This window comes from Bombina bombina, chromosome 2, assembly GCF_027579735.1.
Source record: "Bombina bombina isolate aBomBom1 chromosome 2, aBomBom1.pri, whole genome shotgun sequence".
Lineage (NCBI taxonomy): Eukaryota > Metazoa > Chordata > Amphibia > Anura > Bombinatoridae > Bombina > Bombina bombina.
The window spans coordinates 373,801,083-373,823,938 of NC_069500.1; the positions used below are offsets into that span (position 1 = coordinate 373,801,083).

The window sequence follows — 22,856 nt, forward strand, 5'->3', positions numbered from 1 at the left end:
GTGCTGTACAAGAAATTCATTGTGCAATGTTACATGCAGGCAACAGACAAACGTTTGCTACCTGCTTGCTTTCAACACAGTGAGACAGGTTCCCTAGGTGGGAACATTAGCCCCATTTATCATTTGACAGGTGGACAAAGTAATAATTACTCTGCATTTATATTTTGACCATCTTCATGATGAAGCTAAGAATCTGCTATTTTGCTACCTGATTGGCTGTTTTTTAGCAGCAAAATAAAGATGCAAGTGTCAGCTATCAAGTGATCTAAAGGAATGTGATTTTATTCATATTAAAACGTGAATGAGCATTGCTGCTTTCAGATGTCTTCAGTTACGTGTAATAAGCTTTTCTAGCAAACATTGTTAATCTGTGGCTTTTTCAGTGGAGTACCATTGGTGTTCCATCACATTTAGAGCCAAATTTATCATAAAGAGACAGTAAAAACCTTGAGATTTAATAAAATAACTTTGCAATATATTTTCATTATTTATTTTATTTAACTGACAATAGAGCAATATATATATATATTTATATATTTAAACTATGAGGGAATAGTCTTACATCTAAGTAGTGCCATTGGTATATCAAGTTCACTAGACCTTGAAATACACTCTGGTGACCTCTCAAGGCTTTAACCCTGCTACGTATACGTCGCTAATTGGCTGATAACAACTGCAAAACAATTCACTTTATCCTAAGTTTGAGACAGTAGACTAAAGTCCTGATTGCCTCCTCCAGGCAAGGCAAATGGGAGTGGAGTTTAGCTACTGAAAAATAATTGCCGTAAAAAGATTAATTTGTTTTCAAAATATTAATACTTGACCGATGTTGTTCTACAGCAACACAACAGAAATGTAACGTAATTACAAGGTGTTTAGGTAAAACTGTCAGCTGCCTTTGGGGTGTGCCACTTATTGGTGCTCTTTTGTGTTGCAGTGACAAAAAGCAGCTGTCCACTCCCTTCTGCTTGTCATCCTGTGAGCTGCAAACATAGTACATCCAAGCAAAGAGTAGGCAAAAGGAGGCCAATTCATGATTTTGTGTGACCATGAAATTGGTCATAAGGGGGTGACATGGAGGCATCTGAGGAGCATGCATCTATAGCTACTAGACAGCTGTTCCAGGCCATGTTATAGGTTCATACAGAGACACAAATTTAATTTAACTAAATAACTAGTAGTTTCTGCACGATTAATTATATGTAAGTGTTGAAAATAATTACGTTTTGTGTTCAGAAGTAAATCTTATTTATGTTTGATAATGGATTTTCCGTTCTATTTCAGTGACGGCACCCTCAATCCTAATGGGGTGCGATTCGGGAGCTCAGAAATCTACAACATAGGTACTGAACTGTGACTAAACCTTTAATGTTCAATGTCCGTAATATGGTATATGCTATAGTAGAGTGAAATCTGCCGGACTTTGCATTCACACAAACATTAAGTTTAGTAATTAAATAAATATACCTCCATGTGTACAATAGTGTAAAGTTATAGCTGCACCATTGCCGGTTTATACAATTAGACACTAAAAGGAACATTAAACAGCTATTTCTTTTTTGTTTTATCCCGTGCTCCCTAGAGGCCAAAAGGCAAAAGCCTAGGTTTATTAAATGCTACATATTGCCTAAACTAGCTATTTAATGTGCAGCATTTGCAGGTTACTCTATTTACTTTTGGTCTCTCCAGAGAGGGAAAAACAAGCTCACTTGTACACATAAACACAATGCTGCATGTTTTAAGGGAATAAATGTTATTATTTTTTGTTTATGCCTCATTCCATATGAAATAAACAATATCATTTTTTGGAGGGGGAATTTTAAAATTGGTCCTGCATTCACTTTTTTGTCCCTGAAAAGAATGTTTGGCAGTGAAATCCGCTTGTTACTCAGTCTTTCCATGTGAAAACATTGCTAAACATCAAACTACCCTTGGATGAGTATCCCTGTCCCTGAATGTGCAGGGCCTAAATTTGTAGAAAATGGTGGGTCTTTAGTCAGGTTTACACAGCTATAGAGCTACGAAGGCCCAACAAATCACAGCACTTAAATGGACATTCAATGTGTTCCCAATAGTCTATTTTACCTGCTGGAGTATATTGTTTATATAATTTACCTTTATTTTGTTATTTGAAACAGCGGATTTTTGTTTTGTGAAAACCACCACCTACATTGCAATTATTAATAACAAAGTATTCTTAGTGGAATAGCAATGTTAACAGGAGCAAAATCACTAATTTATCTCCCAATAGGGTGTTGGAGAGAGACAGATTTTTTTAATATGAAATAGCTGGTTTTGCCCAGCTATAGTTAGCATTTCAGTACTTAACTATGTTTAGTCATAAATACCTTTACCTGCAGGCTCAGCCCATTTTTGTGGGCATGCCCTTCAGAAGAACAGATGGTGGTTTAAATGAGCAAAACATCTATTACAAATACACAAACTTAGAGTAACAATTTCCCATACATGTAATACTCTGCTACTCTTATTTAGAACACTTTAAGGGGAAAACACATTTTATAGTACAACAGCCATTTACCTATAGTTTATGGTATATTTAATGAGCTTTCAACAAAAAGAAAAAACAACATATTGAGCTGTATAGCTGTTATAGAAGAAGAAAAGTAGATTTCTCCAACATTGGTGTGTCCGGTCCACGGCGTCATCCATAACTTGTGGGAATATTCTCTTCCCCAACAGGAAATGGCAAAGAGCACAGCAAAAGCTGTCCATATAGTCCCTCCTAGGCTCCGCCCACCCCAGTCATTCTTTTTGCCGCTGAACAAGCAGCATCTCCACGGAGATGGTGAAGAGTATGTGGGGTTTAGTTGTAGTTTTTTATTCTACTATCAAGAGTTTGTGATTTTAAAATAGTGCTGGTATGTACTATTTACTCTGAAACAGAAAAAGATGAAGAGTTCTGTTTGTGAGAGGATTATGATTTTAGCAGCAGTAACTAAAATCGTTTGCTGTTTCCACATAGGACTGTTGAGATGAGATAACTTCAGTTGGGGGAAACAGTTGGCAGACTTTTCTGCTTAAGGTATGACTAGCCATATTTCTAACAAGACTGTGTAATGCTGGAAGGCTGTCATTTCCCCTCATGGGGACCGGTAAGCCATTTTCTTAGTCTCAAACAGAATAAAGGGCTTAATATGGGCTATAAAACTGGTAGACACTTTTATGGGCTAGATCGATTGCTTTATTTGGGCATTTTATACAGCTTAATGTTGAAATTCACACGTTATAAACTTTGGGGAACGTTTTTTTACGTCAGGCACTGGTTTAGACACCTTCCCAGTCAGGAAGGGCCTTCCCTGTAGTAGGCAGAGCCTCATTTTCGCGCCATTACTGTGCAGTTACTTTTGAGAGCAGGACATGCAGCTGCATGTGTGTGGGTCTGAAAGTAGTTGAAAAGGTTCCTAGAAGGCTTCATTTGGTATCGTATACCCCCCTGGGTTTGGTAAAGTCGCAGCAAAGGCTGTAGCTGGGACTGTAGAGGGGTTAAAACTGTAACCGGCTCCGGTTTCCTCATTTTAAGGGTTAAAGGTCTGAAATTTGGGGTGCAATGCTTTGAATGCTTTAAGACACTGTGCTGAAAATTTGGTTAAATTTGAACAATTCCTTCATAGTTTTTCACATATTCAGTAATAAAGTGTGCCCTGTTTAAAATTTAAAGAGACAGTAACGGTTTTGTTTTAAAACGGTTTTTGTACTTTATTGACAAGGTTAAGCCTGTTTAACATGTCTGTGCCTTCAGATAAACTATGTTCTGTATGTATGGAAGCCAATGTGTCTCCCCCTTCAAAATTGTGTGATAATTGTGCCATAGCGTCCAAACAAAGTAAGGACAGTACTGCCACAGATAGTAAAGTTGCCCAAGATGATTCATCAGATGAAGGGAGTAGACATAGTTCTACATCATCTACTTCTGTGTCTACACCAGTTTTGCCCACGCAGGAGACCCCTAGTACTTCTAGCGCGCCAATGCTTGTTACTATGCAACAATTGACGGCAGTAATGGATAACTCCATAGCAAATATTTTATCCAAAATGCCTGCATTTCAGAGAAAGCGCGATTGCTCTGTTTTAAACACTGTAGAGCAGGAGGGCGCTGATGATAATTGCTCTGTCATACCCTCACACCAATCTGAAGTGGCCATGAGGGAGGTTTTGTCAGATGGGGAAATTTCTGATTCAGTTAGAATTTCTCAGCAGGCAGAACCTGATGTTATGACATTTAAATTTAAATTAGAGCATCTCCGTGCACTGCTTAAGGAGGTGCTATCTACTCTGGATGATTGTGACAACCTGGTCATTCCAGAAAAATTGTGCAAGATGGACAAGTTCCTAGAGGTTCCGGTGCACCCCGACGCTTTTCCTATACCCAAACGGGTGGCGGACATAGTGAATAAGGAGTGGGAGAAGCCCGGCATACCTTTTGTCCCCCCTCCTATATTTAAGAAATTATTTCCTATGGTCGACCTCAGAAAGGACTTATGGCAGACAGTCCCTAAGGTCGAGGGGGCAGTTTCTACACTAGCCAAGCACACTACTATTCCTATCGAGGATAATTGTGCTTTTAAAGATCCTATGGATAAAAAATTGGAGGGTTTGCTTAAAAAGATTTTTGTACAGCAAGGTTACCTCCTGCAACCTATTTCGTGCATTATTCCTGTCACTACAGCAGCGTGGTTCTGGTTCAAGGAACTAGAAATGTCGCTCAGTAGAGAGACTCCGTATGAGGAGGTTATGGACAGAATTCACGCACTTAAGTTAGCTAATTCCTTTATTTTAGATGCCGCTTTGCAGATTAGCGGCGAAAAATTCAGGGTTTGCAATTGTGGCGCGCAGAGCGCTCTGGCTAAAGTCTTGGTCAGCGGATGTATCTTCCAAGACAAAATTCCTTAATATCCCTTTCAAGGGTAAAACCCTTTTTGGGCCAGAATTGAAAGAGATTATCTCAGACATCACTGGGGGTAAGGGCCATGCCCTCCCACAAGATAGGCCTTTCAAGGCCAAGAATAAGTCTAATTTTCGTTCCTTTCGCAATTTCAGGAACGGACCGGCCTCCAACTCTGCAGCCTCTAGACAAAAGGGTAATGCTTCGCAAACCAAACCAGCTTGGAAACCGATGCAAGGCTGGAACAAGGGTAAGCAGGCCAAGAAGCCTGCTGCTGCTACCAAGACAGCATGAAGGAGTAGCCCCCGATCCGGGACCGGATCTAGTAGGGGGCAGACTCTCTCTCTTCGCTCAGGCTTGGGCAAGAGATGTTCAGGATCTTTGGGCACTAGAAATAGTTTCTCAGGGTTATCTTCTAGAATTCAAGGAACTACCCCCAAGGGGAAGGTTCCACATGTCTCACTTATCTTCAAACCAAATAAAGAGACAGGCATTCTTACATTGTGTAGAAGACCTGTTAAAAATGGGAGTGATACACCCAGTTCCAACCGTGGAACAAGGAATGGGATTTTACTCAAATCTGTTTGTAGTTCCCAAAAAAGAGGGAACTTTCAGACCAATTCTGGATTTAAAGATTCGCCTTTCTGGACAAATATTACCAGTTTGTGGCTCTCCCATTCGGGCTAGCCACTGCTCCAAGGATTTTCACAAAGGTACTCGGGTCCCTTCTAGCGGTTCTAAGACCAAGGGGCATTGCAGTGGCACCTTACTTGGACGACATTCTGATACAAGCGTCGTCTCTTTCAAAGGCAAAGGCTCACACAGACATCGTTCTGGCCTTTCTCAGATCTCACGGATGGAAAGTGAACATAGAAAAAAGTTCCCTGTCTCCGTCGACAAGAGTTCCTTTCTTGGGGACAATAATAGAGTCTTTAGAAATGAAGATTTTCCTGACAGATGTCAGAAAGTCAAAACTTCTAAACGCTTGTCAAGTTCTTCACTCTGTTCCACGACCTTCCATAGCTCAGTGCATGGAAGTAGTAGGGTTGATGGTTGCAGCAATGGACATAGTTCCTTTTGCGCGAATTCTTCTAAGACCATTACAACTGTGCATGCTGAAACAGTGGAATGGGGACTATACAGACTTGTCTCCAGTGATTCAATTAGATCAGAAGCCCAGAGACTCACTCAGTTGGTGGCTAACCCAGGACCACCTGTCCCAGGGAATGAGCTTCCGCAGACCAGAGTGGGTCATCGTCACGACCGACGCCAGTCTAGTGGGCTGGGGCGCGGTCTGAAAATCCCTGAAAGCTCAGGGGCTATGGTCTCGGGAAGAGTCTCTTCTCCCGATAAACATTCTGGAACTGAGAGCGATATTCAATACTCTCAGGGCTTGGCCTCAACTAGCAAAGGCCAGATTCATAAGATTCCAATCAGACAACATGACGACTGTTGCTTACATCAACCATCAGGGGGGAACAAGGAGTTCCCTGGCGATGAGAGAAGTGACCAAAACCATAAAATGGGCGGAGGATCACTCCTGCCACCTATCTGCGATCCACATCCCAGGAGTGGAAAACTGGGAGGCGGATTATCTGAGTCGTCAGACATTCCATCCGGGGGAGTGGGAACTCCACCCGGAGATATTTGCCCAGTTGACTCAATTATGGGGCATTCCAGACATGGATCTGATGGCGTCTCGTCAGAACTTCAAGGTTCCTTGCTACGGGTCCAGATCCAGGGATCCCAAGGCGACTCTAGTGGATGCATTAGTAGCGCCTTGGACCTTCAACCTAGCTTATGTGTTTCCACCGTTTCCTCTCATTCCCAGGCTGGTAGCCAGGATCAAGCAGGAGAGGGCCTCGGTGATCTTGATAGCTCCTGCGTGGCCACGCAGGACTTGGTATGCAGACCTGGTGAATATGTCATCGGCTCCACCATGGAAGCTACCTTCGAGACAGGATCTTCTAGTACAAGGTCCATTCGAACATCCAAATCTAGTTTCCCTCCAGCTAACGGCTTGGAAATTGAACTCTTGATTTTATCTAAGCGTGGGTTTTCGGATTCTGTAATAGATACTCTGGTACAAGCCAGAAAACCTGTAACTAGAAAAATTTACCATAAAATATGGAAAAGATATATCTATTGGTGTGAATCCAAGGGATTCTCATGGAGTAAGATCAAAATTCCTAGGATCCTTTCCTTTCTCCAAGAAGGTTTGGATAAGGGATTATCAGCGAGTTCTCTAAAGGGACAGATTTCTGCTTTATCTGTCTTGTTACACAAACGACTGGCAGCTGTGCCTGATGTTCAAGCTTTTGTTCAGGCTTTGGTCAGGATCAAGCCTGTTTACAGACCTTTGACTCCTCCCTGGAGTCTGAATTTAGTTCTTTCAGTTCTTCAAGGGGTTCCGTTTGAACCTCTACATTCCATAGATATCAAGATGTTATCTTGGAAAGTTCTGTTTTTGGTTGCTATTTCTTCTGCTAGAAGAGTTTGAGTTATCTGCTTTGCAGTGTAATCCGCCCTATCTGGTGTTCCATTCAGATAAGGTTGTTTTGCGTACTAAACCTGGTTTCCTTCCAAAGGTTGTTTCCAACAAGAATATTAACCAGGAAATAGTTGTGCCTTCTTTGTGTCCGAATCCAGTTTCAAAGAAGGAACGTTTGTTAAACAATTTAGATGTAGTTCGTGCTTTAAAGTTCTATTTAGAAGCAACAAAGGATTTTAGACAAACGTCTTCTCTGTTTGTCGTTTATTCTGGCAAGAGGAGAGGTCAAAAAGCTACTTCTACCTCTCTTTCCTTTTGGCTGAAAAGCATCATCCGATTGGACGGCAGCCTCCTGAACGCATCACAGCTCACTCTACAAGGGCTGTGGCTTCCTCATGGGCCTTCAAGAACGAGGCTTCTGTTGATCAGATATGTAAGGCAGCGACTTAGTCTTCCCTGCACACTTTTGCCAAATTCTACAAATTTGATACTTTTGCTTCTTCGGAGGCTATTTTTGGGAGAAAGGTTTTGCAAGCCGTGGTGCCTTCTGTTTAGGTAACCTGATTGGCTCCCTCCCTTCATCCGTGTCCTAAAGCTTTGGTATTGGTTCCCACAAGTTATGGATGACGCCGTGGACCGGAAACACCAATGTTGGAGAAAACAGAATTTATGCTTACCTGATAAATTACTTTCTCCAACGGTGTGTCCGGTCCACGGCCCGCCCTGGTTTTTTAATCAGGTTGATAAATTTCTTTCTTTAACTACAGTCACCACGGCACCATATGGTTTCTCCTGTTTTTTCTCCTGTCCGTCGGTCGAATGACTGGGGTGGGCGGAGCCTAGGAGGGACTATATGGACAGCTTTTGCTGTGCTCTTTGCCATTTCCTGTTGGGGAAGAGAATATTCCCACAAGTTATGGATGACGCCGTGGACCGGACACACCGTTGGAGAAAGTAATTTATCAGGTAAGCATAAATTCTGTTTTTTGTTTTTTTTTAAATGTAAGAATTTTGGGGTTTTACTCATACATTTGCGATGAAGTTTTATACTAATAGAAGCTCTGAACAGGACCTTTCATATAAGTGGAAACAAAATGTGTTCTTCTTACTGTGGTCATTGTTTTGCGCATCTGACTTTGAGACTTATTAAAGCTCTGATAAGTTTAGGGGTTTCATGTAGACTCTGTAATATTTGGTAATATTCATGTGTTTCTTAATGCATTAAAAATAATCACAAAGCTTTATTTTTGTTATTAAATTAGCTATTTAGCAGATTCTACCTGAGCATATTCCTTGCCATAATTTAGACATCTATCTCCTCATTTAAAGAGACAGTAAAGTAAGAAATTAAACTTCATGGTTTAGAGCATTAAAATAACTGAAATAAAAAATGTCAGTCTTTTTTTTTCAATCAAATTTTACTTTGATTCTCTTGGTATTTTTCTTTGCAGAGTAAACATATGTAGGCTCATAGGAGCTCTGTAGCGTGCATGCCTTTAACACTTTGACAGCAATGTTTACAACAATTTTATAAATTGCTGCCATAAAGGACTAATGACACTGTCATGCCCTTGAAGCTCCAATGAGCCGTCTTAAGCTTATTTTTCTACAAAGGATAGCAAGAGTACAAAGTAAATGTGTTCTTTTTTTAATCGCATATTCGCATAAATAGCTTTCAGCACTACTGGGAGACAGCTGAACACTTCTGGTGAGCCAATAACAAGAGGCATAAATGTGACAGTGCACCCACCAATTAACAGCCATCTCCCAGTAGTGCATTACTGCTCCTGCGCCTACCTAAGTATTTTCTTCAACTTAGGATATCAAGAGAACAGAGCAAATGTGATAGTAAATTTAAAAGTTTAAAATCTCGTGCTCTATATGAATCATCAACAACAACATTGTATACTATTATTATTACAAATGGTATTAAAAATGTCTAATTTGCTCTGTCACTCTAGTCTAGTTGCTTACTTTTAGTTGGTTGGGTAGGAATAAATCCTAAGAAAATTTAGCTTTTTGAGGTCCTTTGTATTTATTTAGTGCATTGATGGCACGCATTTTATTTCAAATTTGTGAACTGTGAAAGGAAGGGTTAATTATTGGTGTCTGATGGTGCATATTTCTAAAAAAGAACACAATCTTTTTGCAGTTGAAGCCTTTGTGGAAGTCTCAGACAGCCTGTGTGTCCCTCAATACAACAAGGATGGAGAGGAACGAGTCATCTTGTTTCTTAAAATGGCTGACGGCTACACTTTCAGCAAAGACCTAGTGAAATGGATAAGAGATTTAATTCGTGTGGCATTGTCTGCCAGGCATGTGCCAGCTTTAATCCTAGAAACTACAGACATTCCAGTAAGTATAAAGAACATTAGTGCCTACTTTGCTGAGGTTACAGGCCTAGATACAATGTTACTGTAACATGTTGAGTAACACAATCAAATAACTGTGAAACAGAGTAATTGTGTACATTTCATTTTACAGCTAAATAAAAATGTCTCTACATTAAAGTATAACAAAATAGCCATCTATTGCATTGGTGTCCAACCTTTTTACCATCAGATGCATGTTCTTAGCAATCCCTTTGTACCAGGTGTATGCCTAAACAGTATGTCCAAGCAAACTCTATGTGCCAACGGTGTGCCCACCTTACCTGCGCCATTAATGGCCCATGAGTGACATCCTTTTACATAATGGAGCTGCGTTTCACTATCTCAGGATATAACAGACAAGCAAAAAAGAGCAGTGGTGCTGGCAATTGCGAGAAATTAGGACGTTGTGTAGCATTCTGCTAGGTTCTAGGCTACTAGCCTGATCTTGACCATCACATTTTCATGGGGCCTCTCCAAATTACAATGGGCATCCAACGTCTGGCTCATCACATGTATAGCACAAATATATAGATCATATACATACTGCACTTGCTGAATTACATCTCTCACTCAGGAGTTGCCATCAAATAAGCTGTATTCTAAAGTGATGCACATTCACGAGAACTGACTTTTTTTTTACACGGGTCTTGCTCTTGAGTTACTTCTGGAGGGGAGATTTGCACTTCACTGTGGACATTTAAGGTCATTATTTTTAATTGATACCTTAGTTAAAGGATCACTCACAGTGCAGTAGAATTACATAATTAACAAGTGCATAATAAACAGACAATGTAATAACACCTACTCTGATTTTTCAAATAAGAAGTAGATTTTTTTTTCTGGCAATTTTTTTTTTCTTCCTTCTTCTGGCTATGAAAGAGTTAAAAGGCTCAAAAGAGAACCAGAAAGTAATGAGTAAAATGGTATGAAAGTTTGGCAAAAGAATTCTGACCTTGAATGATTATAGAACTGCCAAGTTTCATCCTGATCTGAGAATTTTTCCCATAAGTCATAAGCAGCTGAAAAACAGGATTTAGCATAATGCTGCCTCACTAGATTTAATGTAAAGAATTATGATTTGGCAGACAATTGCAGAGACTTAAACACATCCCAAAGATTGCTTTAATATATTTGAAGGATAGAAAATGTCTTTATTTCTGCCGGCTTCATAACTTTGTGTTACACTTATTCACTTTGGGAGCTCCCCGGTGAATATCCACATTTTTCAAACACTGATCTGAACAGTGTCTTCTTCTATTCTTTCATTTAAAATAAGTTTTGTTTAGGTATAAAAATTATTGTGTTACCTTTTTAGATGTCATTTTAAGATAAAATATATTATTGTGGAATATTCTATATTGTAAACCTGGTAGATATAGAGCAGGGAAATATTTTCTACTTTTCTTCCCCCATGCTCCTGTCCCTTTAGTTGCAAGACCAGATCATGGTAATTTGTGATAATGTAATCATGTATATGTCCTGTTTTCATTGCATATAGGGCTCGATTTATCAAGTCCCTTTCTCCACTTTGATTGCAGGTTCACACAAGCAAACCCTCAGTCAGGATTTATCAAGCATTGGTCATCGGACCGCTGCTTCCCTGCCCGGTTCTCCACCTCTTAGGTGGAGAATTTTCAATCTCCCCTGTCTCTTCCGACCGGGGAGATTGACAGTTCCTGGCTGTGCAACATTGCTGTGCGCGGGCAGGATGCGGGTTGCAAACAAGAGCACAGGAGGTCTTGTTTGCAATGGTAAATGCGGGCAACAGATTGGTGTCCACTAGAGGAGAAGATGGATAGGGGCGAATATTTACGCCCGTGTTTGATAAAGTGAGCCCATAGTATCATGTAAGGAGGAACTTCCATAATGCTCTTTATTTGAGAGCAAGCCCATTATCTCAGCCCCACATTGCTTAGAGGATTGGGAGTCTTCCCATTTGAGATGCAGGTGATTGACGTAAAATAGGTGATTACCGACAATAATAGACACTGGGGAGTTTTTGCTCCCTTCCTTTACTTTACTGACCCATCATTTGAAAAAGGGGAATTGTATTGATGACAGCCACCACTAGACATCAAGAAGACTTTTTTATGGAGAGAGTTTAGGATATAGTGACTTTGCAAGACCTCCCTACATGATTTATTTAAAGGGACACATTTAACCTCAATTAAAAGAGGGATACATTGTTTCATGAGTGAGGGATCACATGTAGCTCTAAGTTAGAAGTGATCACCTAAACCACTAGGCAACAGGGAAACCTCTATCTCTTCATACAGATCACGCAATAGATTATGAGACCCAGTGTTATACAAAGGGTTCCTCTGTCTAATGTTCCTTTTTTCTGTCATTGATAGGCGGATGCAATAAATGGGGAATAAACTGCCTAACTTATTTAGAGTAATGGTGAATGAGCCCAAAATCCTTTAACCCCTATTAAAGTGATGGTAAACGTTCACCTTTGTTTAAAGAGATCTAGAATGTTAGCAGTATTTTAGATGGAGTTTAATTCATCAGTTGTAATGAAGATAGGCTTTAACTAACTTTTTAATGTAGAGCTGAAATTCAAATAACTCCACGCTCCGGGTGTTCACTTCAAAAGTATATAAATATATTTTTTGATGAGCTTACTGTTTTAACTGTTTTCCAATCAGCGCTCTAACTACAAAAAAATAAATAAATGGTGTGAGTGCCGTACGACTTATTGGAGAACAGTTCAAAAAGCTCACAAAAATAATTAGTTTTGAAATGGGTGGCCGGAGTGTCGGGTATTTTAATTTTACTGCTACATTTAAAAGTTAAATTACAGGGTAGAACAAAAGGATGAGATAAATGCGCTAGAGCACACAAAATCCCATAGGGGTGCTTCCAATTAAATCCTACAGCATGTACTATACAACAGATACCTATACAGACTGAACAATAAGTCCATAAAATCCAGAACAAGGCAGCTCTCTGTCAAAGGAAGGTCAAATCCTGGCAAGTGATGATCTGTGAAAATGAAACAGAGGCGCCACAATGGCCTAGTACCACCAAGACAAATGGTATTTATAAAAAGGACAAGAAATGTACATTAATTGTCCTTTTTATAAATACCATTTGTCTTGGTGGTACTAGGCCATTGGCGCCTCTGTTTCTTTTCCATAAATTAAAGGGTATCTTCATTACAACTGATGAATTAAACTCCATCTAAAACATTGCTAACATTCCGGATCTGTTTATACAAAGGGAAAAGTTTACCATCACTTTATTAAATGCCCAGAGTTAGATACATTTTTCTACAGCTTTAGGCCAGATAAATTGTTATAATTTTTGCTATTTTATACTGCTTTATTTTAATCAACAAGGAGATACAAAAAGATAAAGAATGAAAGAACAGATAAATTAATATTTAATAGTAAAACAATAAACAGAATATTGATGCCCCATAGTAGCATAGAACATTTTCTAATATGTCCCAAATAACATCTTCAGTTTTATAACTTTATATCTGTATCATTCAAGTTTTTCTTCTTGTAAATTTGTAATTGTCCAAAGCAAAAATGTAAAACCAGGGGCACCCATCAAGCCTCAGAAATATATAAATAAAGAATGAGGAAAGGCAAAAGTGTTCCATAAGATAAGATGGCGGCAAATTAATTTCACAACCAATTAGACATGGGGGATATGGTGTATGCTGGCAATCGCACCGTTCTTTGTATACAGTTTGTCCTCCTCACTTAGCTTCTGTAGTAAATGTACAATGCATGCTAGTTACAGACACCCCCTAACATTTATCTTGTCACCACAAAGGTGTAATAGCATCTCATGAACTTCTAGTTTAAAGGAGGTCAAAATGTCATAATTTGCTCTATATCAATTAGGACTTTGTTCTTGAGTGTAGATATGATGCAATAAATGTTAAAAATTCGTTTTTTTATATTATACAAAACTTTTTCTCGAATTAATACTCTCACTTAAAGTAAACATTTTGATAAAAGTGCTAGTGCTGAATGTTCCAGTTATAGGGTCAATATTGATACAAAATCACTAAGGCCTAGATTTGGAGTTCGGCGGTAAATGGGCTGCTAACGCTCCGCGGGCTTTTTTCTGGCCGCACCATAAATTTAACTCTGGTATCGAGAGTTCAAACAAATGCTGCGTTAGGCTCCAAAAAAGGAGCGTAGAGCATTTTTACCGCAAATGCAACTCTCGATACCAGAGCTGCTTACGGACGCGGCCGGCCTCAAAAACGTGCTCGTGCACGATTCCCCCATAGGAAACAATGGGGCTGTTTGAGCTTAAAAAAAACCTAACACCTGCAAAAAAGCAGCGTTCAGCTCCTAACGCAGCCCCATTGTTTCCTATGGGGAAACACTTCCTACGTCTGCACCTAACACTCTAACATGTACCCCGAGTCTAAACACCCCTAGCCTTACACTTATTAACCCCTAATCTGCCGCCCCCGCTATCGCTGACCCCTGCATATTTTTTTAAACCCCTAATCTGCCGCTCCGTAAACCGCCACAACCTACGTTATCCCTATGTACCCCTAATCTGCTGCCCTAACATCGCCGACCCCTATATTATATTTATTAACCCCTAATCTGCCCCCCTCAACGTCGCCGACACCTGCCTACACTTATTAACCCCTAATCTGCCGAGCGGACCTGAGCGCTACTATAATAAAGTTATTAACCCCTAATCCGCCTCACTAACCCTATCATAAATAGTATTAACCCCTAATCTGCCCTCCCTAACATCGCCGACACCTAACTTCAATTATTAACCCCTAATCTGCCGACCGGAGCTCACCGCTATTCTAATAAATGTATTAACCCCTAAAGCTAAGTCTAACCCTAACACTAACACCCCCCTAAGTTAAATATAATTTTTATCTAACGAAATAAATTAACTCTTATTAAATAAATGATTCCTATTTAAAGCTAAATACTTACCTGTAAAATACATCCTAATATAGCTACAATATAAATTATAATTATATTATAGCTATTTTAGGATTAATATTTATTTTACAGGCAACTTTGTAATTATTTTAACCAGGTACAATAGCTATTAAATAGTTAAGAACTATTTAATAGTTACCTAGTTAAAATAATAACAAAATTACCTGTAAAATAAGTCCTAACCTAAGTTATAATTAAACCTAACACTACCCTATCAATAAAATAATTAAATAAACTACCTACAATTACCTACAATTAACCTAACACTACACTATCAATAAATTAATTAAACACAATTCCTACAAATAAATACAATTAAATAAACTAGCTAAAGTACAAAAAATAAAAAAGATCTAAGTTACAGAAAATAAAAAAATATTTACAAACATAATAAAAATATTACAACAATTTTAAACTAATTACACCTACTCTAAGCCCCCTAATAAAATAACAAAGCCCCCCAAAATAAAAAATTCCCTACACTATTCTAAATTAAAAAAGTTACAAGCTCTTTTACCTTACCAGCCCTGAACAGGGCCCTTTGCGGGGCATGCCCCAAGAATTTCAGCTCTTTTGCCTGTAAAAAAAAACACATACAATACCCCCCCCCAACATTACAACCCACCACCCACATACCCCTAATCTAACCCAAACCCCCCTTAAATAAACCTAACACTAAGCCCCTGAAGATCTTCCTACCTTGTCTTCACCATACCAGGTTCACCGATCCGTCCTGAAGAGCTCCTCCGATGTCCTGATCCAAGCCCAAGCGGGGGCTGAAGAGGTCCATGATCCGGTCAAAGTCTTCATCCAAGCGGGGCAGAAGAGGATCTTCCATCCGATTGAAGTCATCATCCAGGCGGCATCTTCGATCTTCTTCCATCCGGAGCGAAGCGGCAGGATCCTGAAGACATCCAGCGCGGAACATCCATCCGGACCGACGACTGAACGACGAATGACTGTTCCTTTAAGGGACGTCATCCAAGATGGCGTCCCTCGAATTCCGATTGGCCGATAGGATTCTATCAGCCAATCGGAATTAAGGTAGGAATTTTCTGATTGGCTGATGGAATCAGCCAATCAGAATCTAGTTCAATCCGATTGGCCGATCCAATCAGCCAATCAGATTGAGCTCGCATTCTATTGGCTGATCGGAACAGCCAATAGAATGCGAGCTCAATCTGATTGGCTGATTGGATCAGCCAATCGGATTGAACTTGATTCTGATTGGCTGATTCCATCAGCCAATCAGAAAATTCCTACCTTAATTCCGATTGGCTGATAGAATCCTATCAGCCAATCGGAATTCGAGGGACGCCATCTTGGATGACGTCCCTTAAAGGAACAGTCATTCGTCGTTCAGTCGTCGGTCCGGATGGATGTTCCGCGCTGGATGTCTTCAGGATCCTGCCGCTTCGCTCCGGATGGAAGAAGATCGAAGATGCCGCCTGGATGATGACTTCAATCGGATGGAAGATCCTCTTCTGCCCCGCTTGGATGAAGACTTTGACCGGATCATGGACCTCTTCAGCCCCCGCTTGGGCTTGGATCAGGACATCGGAGGAGCTCTTCAGGACGGATCGGTGAACCTGGTATGGTGAAGACAAGGTAGGAAGATCTTCAGGGGCTTAGTGTTAGGTTTATTTAAGGGGGGTTTGGGTTAGATTAGGGGTATGTGGGTGGTGGGTTGTAATGTTGGGGGGGGGTATTGTATGTGTTTTTTTTACAGGCAAAAGAGCTGAAATTCTTGGGGCATGCCCCGCAAAGGGCCCTGTTCAGGGCTGGTAAGGTAAAAGAGCTTGTAACTTTTTTAATTTAGAATAGGGTAGGGAATTTTTTATTTTGGGGGGCTTTGTTATTTTATTAGGGGGCTTAGAGTAGGTGTAATTAGTTTAAAATTGTTGTAATATTTTTATTATGTTTGTAAATATTTTTTTATTTTCTGTAACTTAGATCTTTTTTATTTTTTGTACTTTAGCTAGTTTATTTAATTGTATTTATTTGTAGGAATTGTGTTTAATTAATTTATTGATAGTGTAGTGTTAGGTTAATTGTAGGTAATTGTAGGTAGTTTATTTAATTATTTTATTGATAGGGTAGTGTTAGGTTTAATTATAACTTAGGTTAGGATTTATTTTACAGGTAAATTTGTTATTATTTTAACTAGGTAACTATTAAATAGTTCTTAACTATTTAATAGCTATTGTACCTGGTTAAAATAATTACAAAGTTGCCTGTAAAATAAATATTAATCCTAAAATAGCTATAATATAATTATAATTTATATTGTAGCTATATTAGGATTTATTTTACAGGTAAGTATTTAGCTTTAAATAGGAATCATTTATTTAATAAGAGTTAATTTATTTCGTTAGATTTAAATTATATTTAACTTAGGGGGGTGTTAGTGTTAGGGTTAGACTTAGCTTTAGGGGTTAATACATTTATTAGAATAGCGGTGAGCTCCGGTCGGCAGATTAGGGGTTAATAATTGAAGGTAGGTGTCGGCGATGTTAGGGAGGGCAGATTAGGGGTTAATACTATTTATGATAGGGTTAGTGAGGCGGGTTAGGGGTTAATAACTTTATTATAGTAGCGCTCAGGTCCGCTCGGCAGATTAGGGGTTAATAAGTGTAGGCAGGTGTCGGCGACGTTGAGGGGGGCAGATTAGGGGTTAATAAATATAATATAGGGGTCGGCGATGTTAGGGGCAGCAGATTAGGGGTACATAGGGATAACGTAGGTGGCGGCGATTTGCGGTCGGAAGATTAGGGGTTAATTATTTTAAGTAGCTGGCGGCGACGTTGTGGGGGGCAAGTTAGGGGTTAATAAATGTAATACAGGGGTCGGCGGGGTTAGGGGCAGCAGATTAGGGGTACATAAATATAACGTAGGTGGCGGTCGGCAGATTAGGGGTTAAAAATTTTAATCGAGTGGCGGCGGTGTGGGGGGAGCTCGGTTTAGGGGTACATAGGTAGTTTATGGGTGTTAGTGTACTTTAGGGTACAGTAGTTAAGAGCTTTATAAACCGGCGTTAGCCAGAAAGCTCTTAACTCCTGCTATTTTCAGGCGGCTGGAATTTTGTCGTTAGAGCTCTAACGCTCACTTCAGAAACGACTCTAAATACCAGCGTTAGAAAGATCCCATTGAAAAGATAGGCTACGCAAATGGCGTAGGGGGATCTGCGGTATGGAAAAGTCGCGGCTGAAAAGTGAGCGTTAGACCCTTTAATCACTGACTCCAAATACCAGCGGGCGGCCAAAACCAGCGTTAGGAGCCTCTAACGCTGGTTTTGACGGCTACCGCCGAACTCCAAATCTAGGCCTCAGAATGCATTTTTTTTTGTTTTTTTTCTTGAACGCAAAGTCACCTGACTTGGTTTACAAAACCAAATTACTCCATAAACCAGACTTAACCCTAGAAACGTGTTTTCTAAAAGTTCACATCTTATGCAGTATTACGAACTAGAATAGGTCTTCAGTCACAAAAATAACCATCCAGGAACGTTATATAAAATGTGCTGTTCTTTATTTTTTATTTTTTTTATTTTGACATATCATGGAGTACATGGTAGTAAGGAGAGTGAATGCCTCATGTCTCCTAACCCACACATTCTAAACATGTATATGCTTTCTTACTCCCATAATTAGCAGAGAATAGGCAACATTACATAGGCCTGTACAAGCATACTGATTTTTATACATACACAATGTGTGTGTTATTTTTTTCTTTAAATTGTCAGGAAAAAATGAGTTGTGCTGGTAAAAGAAAAAAAAATTGCAACAGATGTTAAAATATTAACATTGTAAAAGTCTAAAAATGTCTTCAGCTTAGGGGTCAGAAATGTCTTGGTTGTAAAAGGGTTAAGATAAAGTAGAAAACACTAATTAGTAGAGGCAAATTTAATTGGATAGCACTGTATAGGAATATATCATTATTCTGTATATATTGATACAGGTGACATACAGAGTTGGTTTGCTAATTTGTATTCACCATTATTTACCCAGTGTAATTATGGAAGATCATACTTTTGACATTGTGAAACTTTTTTACTCACTTTTTTTGTTACTTACAATTCACAGCAACTGGTGTTACATATATTACATATATTAGAAAAAAATTGTGTTGGTTGTCAAGTTCTGAAACCCTTAGGGCCAATATGTTGTTAATATGTACTGCTATACTACGTTCTTTACATGGATGAACATTTTACACAATATGACCTGCTTTTCTTTTCATTTTCCAGTACACAATCAGCGGGAAGAAAGTTGAAGTTGCTGTGAAACAGATTATTGCAGGAAGAGAAGTCCAGCACCGGGGGGCTTTTTCAAATCCCCAGTCTTTAGATCTATACCGCAATATTCCAGAGCTGCAGAATTTCTAAGAAAGACTCAGTATTTGTCCCGCAAACTTGTACATACCAATACTGTAGAGAGAGGATGAATTTATATGCCAGAGGCTTTTAATCAAGATGGGGGTTATTGATTTTATTGCGCTTGAAATTAAATCTTCACCTCTGCTAAAGGAGCAAACTATGATATTTTGGCAACAATGATGTTATATAAGTAAACATGTATAAAAGAAAAATTGGCTTTAAAAAAACGCATCATCCAGAACACAGCATGTAAAATGTTTCTTAGTAAATATTTGCTGGCTACCTAAACATTTAACATGTGTTATTACACTCCTGTAATGTCTGACTATAAACATATAGTGCTTGAGTGTTAAAGAATGAGTCATTTTTCACTAAATTGATGTTTATTGTTGGTGTGCGTGTTTTTTTTTTTTATTATTAAACAGCTGAAAGAATCTTTGAGCTTTGGAAACTATTTAGAGATGAAGGCTTAAATTTATCTTTTTGAAATTGTAACTGTAATTTTTTTTTATTTTATAATCCCATTTAGTTTTTAATGGACTAAGTGGAGTTAAATGGTACATGTTTTGTCTCTGTTTCTAGAGATTTAAAATTTGTGTTCAGCCTGTTTATTTCTCCTACTATAGTTTGATTGGAGAATAGCTTAAAGGGACATTATACACTATTTTTTTCTTTGCATAAATGTTTTGTAGATTATCTATTTATATAGCCCATAAAGTTTTTAAAAAAAAAAAAAAAATGTATAGTTTTGCTTATTTTTAAATAACATTGCTCTGATTTTCAGACTCCTAACCAAGCCCCAAAGTTTTATGTGAATACCGTCAGTTACCTACTCCAGCTTGCTACTGTTTGTGTAAAGGGTCTTTTCATATGCAAAAGAAGGGGGAGTGTCTTATTTCCCACTTGCAGTGGGCTTTCCAACTACTTTTTCAACAGAGCTAAACTAAGAGGTTCTAAGTAAGTTTTTAAACAGTTTTATACTGGATTTTTATATCAGTATCTGTGCATTTTATTCTTTATAGTAGTGTCTATTACATGCAGTTATATGAAAATGAGTGTATACTGTCCCTTTAAGTCAGCAATTAGAGTTTCAGATACCGATGTGAAATTGTTTTAAAATTGCAGTTCATTGAATGTGCAGAATAACCGTTTGGCTTCTAAATATATTACAAAAACTTTTGGAAGTCAGACATTCTTGTATAACTGGAGAACCACTGAAACCAATCTTTAAAAAAACATGTTTTAAAAAAATGAAATTTGTTTTTGCTGTTTTATTAGTGTGATATTTTTTTAAAGGCAATGGTTACAAGGGTTTGCTGAATACTGTATTTTTTTTATGACTATTGTACAGCTTGTTTTCCTCTTATATTTAATGTTATATAATCAAGTAAAAACAATGACCGCTAAAAGTGTCTATGTAGATTGTAGTGTAAAAAAAAAAATGATACAACTTTTGAAGGATCATGAAATGGGGCTGCTTATGTCTTTTTATCGTTATTGTCACTTTAATATAATTTCTTATATATTGCCAGTAATTTAACTTGTAAAAGAAGAGTAGATAGTTGCATTTCAGGTATTGGTTCTCAATTGTTTATTGAACATATGTATCCTATTTCTTTTTTCCATAAATCATGTTATAGGTATAAGATGTCTCTCAAGCAGTTCCAGGCCAAAGCTTAAGAATATATTTGTTTTTAAAAAACTTGTTTGTTGTACTGTTATTTGTTTTCTTTCATTCAACATCCAGCCAGAGACCAATTACTAGTTATTATTAATGTGCATTTCTGAGGTAAAATGAGCCTACTGTTGCCTACAATGTGGCCCACATAGATGTGGTGCCATATAGATAAGCGTGCTCACTCCCGTGGAGTTACCTAGGAGTTAGCACTGATTGGTTAAAATGAAAGCCTGTCAAAAGAATTAAAATAAAGGGGCAGTCTGCAGAGCCTTATATAATAATAATAATAATAATCACAGAGATACAATATGTATTAATATAACAGAGTTGGATATGCAAAACTGGGGAATGGGTAATAAACATTTTTTGGGTATTTTTAATCAATAAAAATTCTGGAGTAGACTGTACCTCGAAAATAAAGATTTCACAAGCCTAGCCTTTCACCTATCTGGCCCATTTAGCTCCAGCAGAAAATATCTAATGAATAACTACAATAAAGTGTGATTTTGCTAAAATAATGAACGTAGCTAGTCTTGTATACTTCTAATAATAAGTATGGATTGGCTTCTCTAAATAAGCAATGAGTGGAGTTTGAGTGATGTTTTGAATACCTTGTTTGCTGTAGATATTTTTCAATAACCAAACATCATTTAAACTCACCCACTATGTTCATTTATTTCAAGACTTTAACCCCTTTATGCCAGAGTGCAAGTGCTTAGATCATAACGAAGTTCCAATGTAAACACATGTTGGAAAAATAAAATCATGCAATCTTTAATGTGATCATCATTTTTAAGGCCAGGATTGGATCATGGAGGACTGCCTACGCTGCTAGACACGCCCCTAATCTGATTTTTCACTGAGCACCACATTAAAAAAGTAGCACTAAACACAACATAAATGCATTTAAAAACACATTTACACGCATATAAATACTACATATATATATATATATATTACAAACATTTTGATGTTTGTGTGTGCATATGTATTTGTGTTTTACTGTATATGTACTGTACATATTTCAGATTCCAATGTTCTTCACATACAGGACAATGTTTCTATATATATCTGTATAAACCTATACCTGAATATCTATTATTAATATACATACTGTAAAACTTCTAAATATTCCATAGAAATATATATATATATATATATATATATATATATATATATATATATATATAATTACAGTATGTATAATTTTGAAAGATTATTCAATTTTTTAAATATTTAATATTTCAATAACGATTATAAGATTAGTAATTTTTCATGTGTGCTAACCCGACTGCGTTAGACCTAAGTCGCAAACCGCAATGTGCATTACGCAAATTTTTATTATTAAATATATATTTCTAGATATATCTATACCTACAGTATATATCTATCAAGTGAAGAACAATGGAATGTAAAAAATGAATAAACCCTGGTGGGTTAGCGCATGAGCAATAGGTGTTTTTCCTTCCATAAGGCAGGGAGAGTCCACAACTTCATTCCTTACTGTTGGGAAATACAACACCTGGCCACCAGGAGGAGGCAAAGACACCCCAGCCAAAGGCTTAAATATCCCTCCCACTTCCCGTATCCCACAGTCATTCTTTGCCTTTTGTCACTATAGGAGGTGGCAGAGAAGTGTCAGAAGATTTGGATCATCCTGTAATGGGTATGTTTCCTTCAAGACGGGCTGGAGTTTTAAGTAATCATGTCAACCTCTCAGTGAGAGTATTGATGAAAGTTAGAGTCTGGAGAGGCAGGGAAAGTTTTTCTGCGAACCCATCCAGACTGTCGCTAACAAATCCTGAGCAATCAGTGTTGACGAGTTTCACTGCTTGCTGTTACTCACTCAAGTCCATGTCAGAGGCGCTGCTGCAATACTGTCACACTTGAGAAGCTGTGCCTGTTCCACAGCATGGATCCTGGAGGGTAAGACCGTTTTTTATACATACACTTTAAAACGCTATACAGGGTCACAGTGTGGCTCCTTTATACCTCAATAGGATAAAGGGTTAATATTTCCTTCAGGTAGATTATTTGAACAGCTTGGGGATTTATATCTGCTTAATGTGAGGTTTTTTTAGGCTCATAGACTGT

General features: G+C 38.3%; 1 protein-coding gene across 1 annotated transcript in view; it reads left to right on the forward strand.

Moving 5' to 3' along the window:
* Nucleotides 1–21,280, forward strand: part of AACS (acetoacetyl-CoA synthetase) — a 350,996-nt gene extending 329,716 nt beyond the window's left edge. The window contains exons 16-18 of the mRNA XM_053701850.1: nt 1,285–1,343; nt 9,547–9,749; nt 18,956–21,280. Of these exons, the coding sequence (XP_053557825.1) occupies nt 1,285–1,343; nt 9,547–9,749; nt 18,956–19,093 (400 nt within the window). The 3' untranslated portion in view covers nt 19,094–21,280. The remainder of the gene's footprint in view (nt 1–1,284; nt 1,344–9,546; nt 9,750–18,955) is intronic.
* The last annotated feature ends 1,576 nt before the right edge of the window (nt 21,281–22,856 follow it).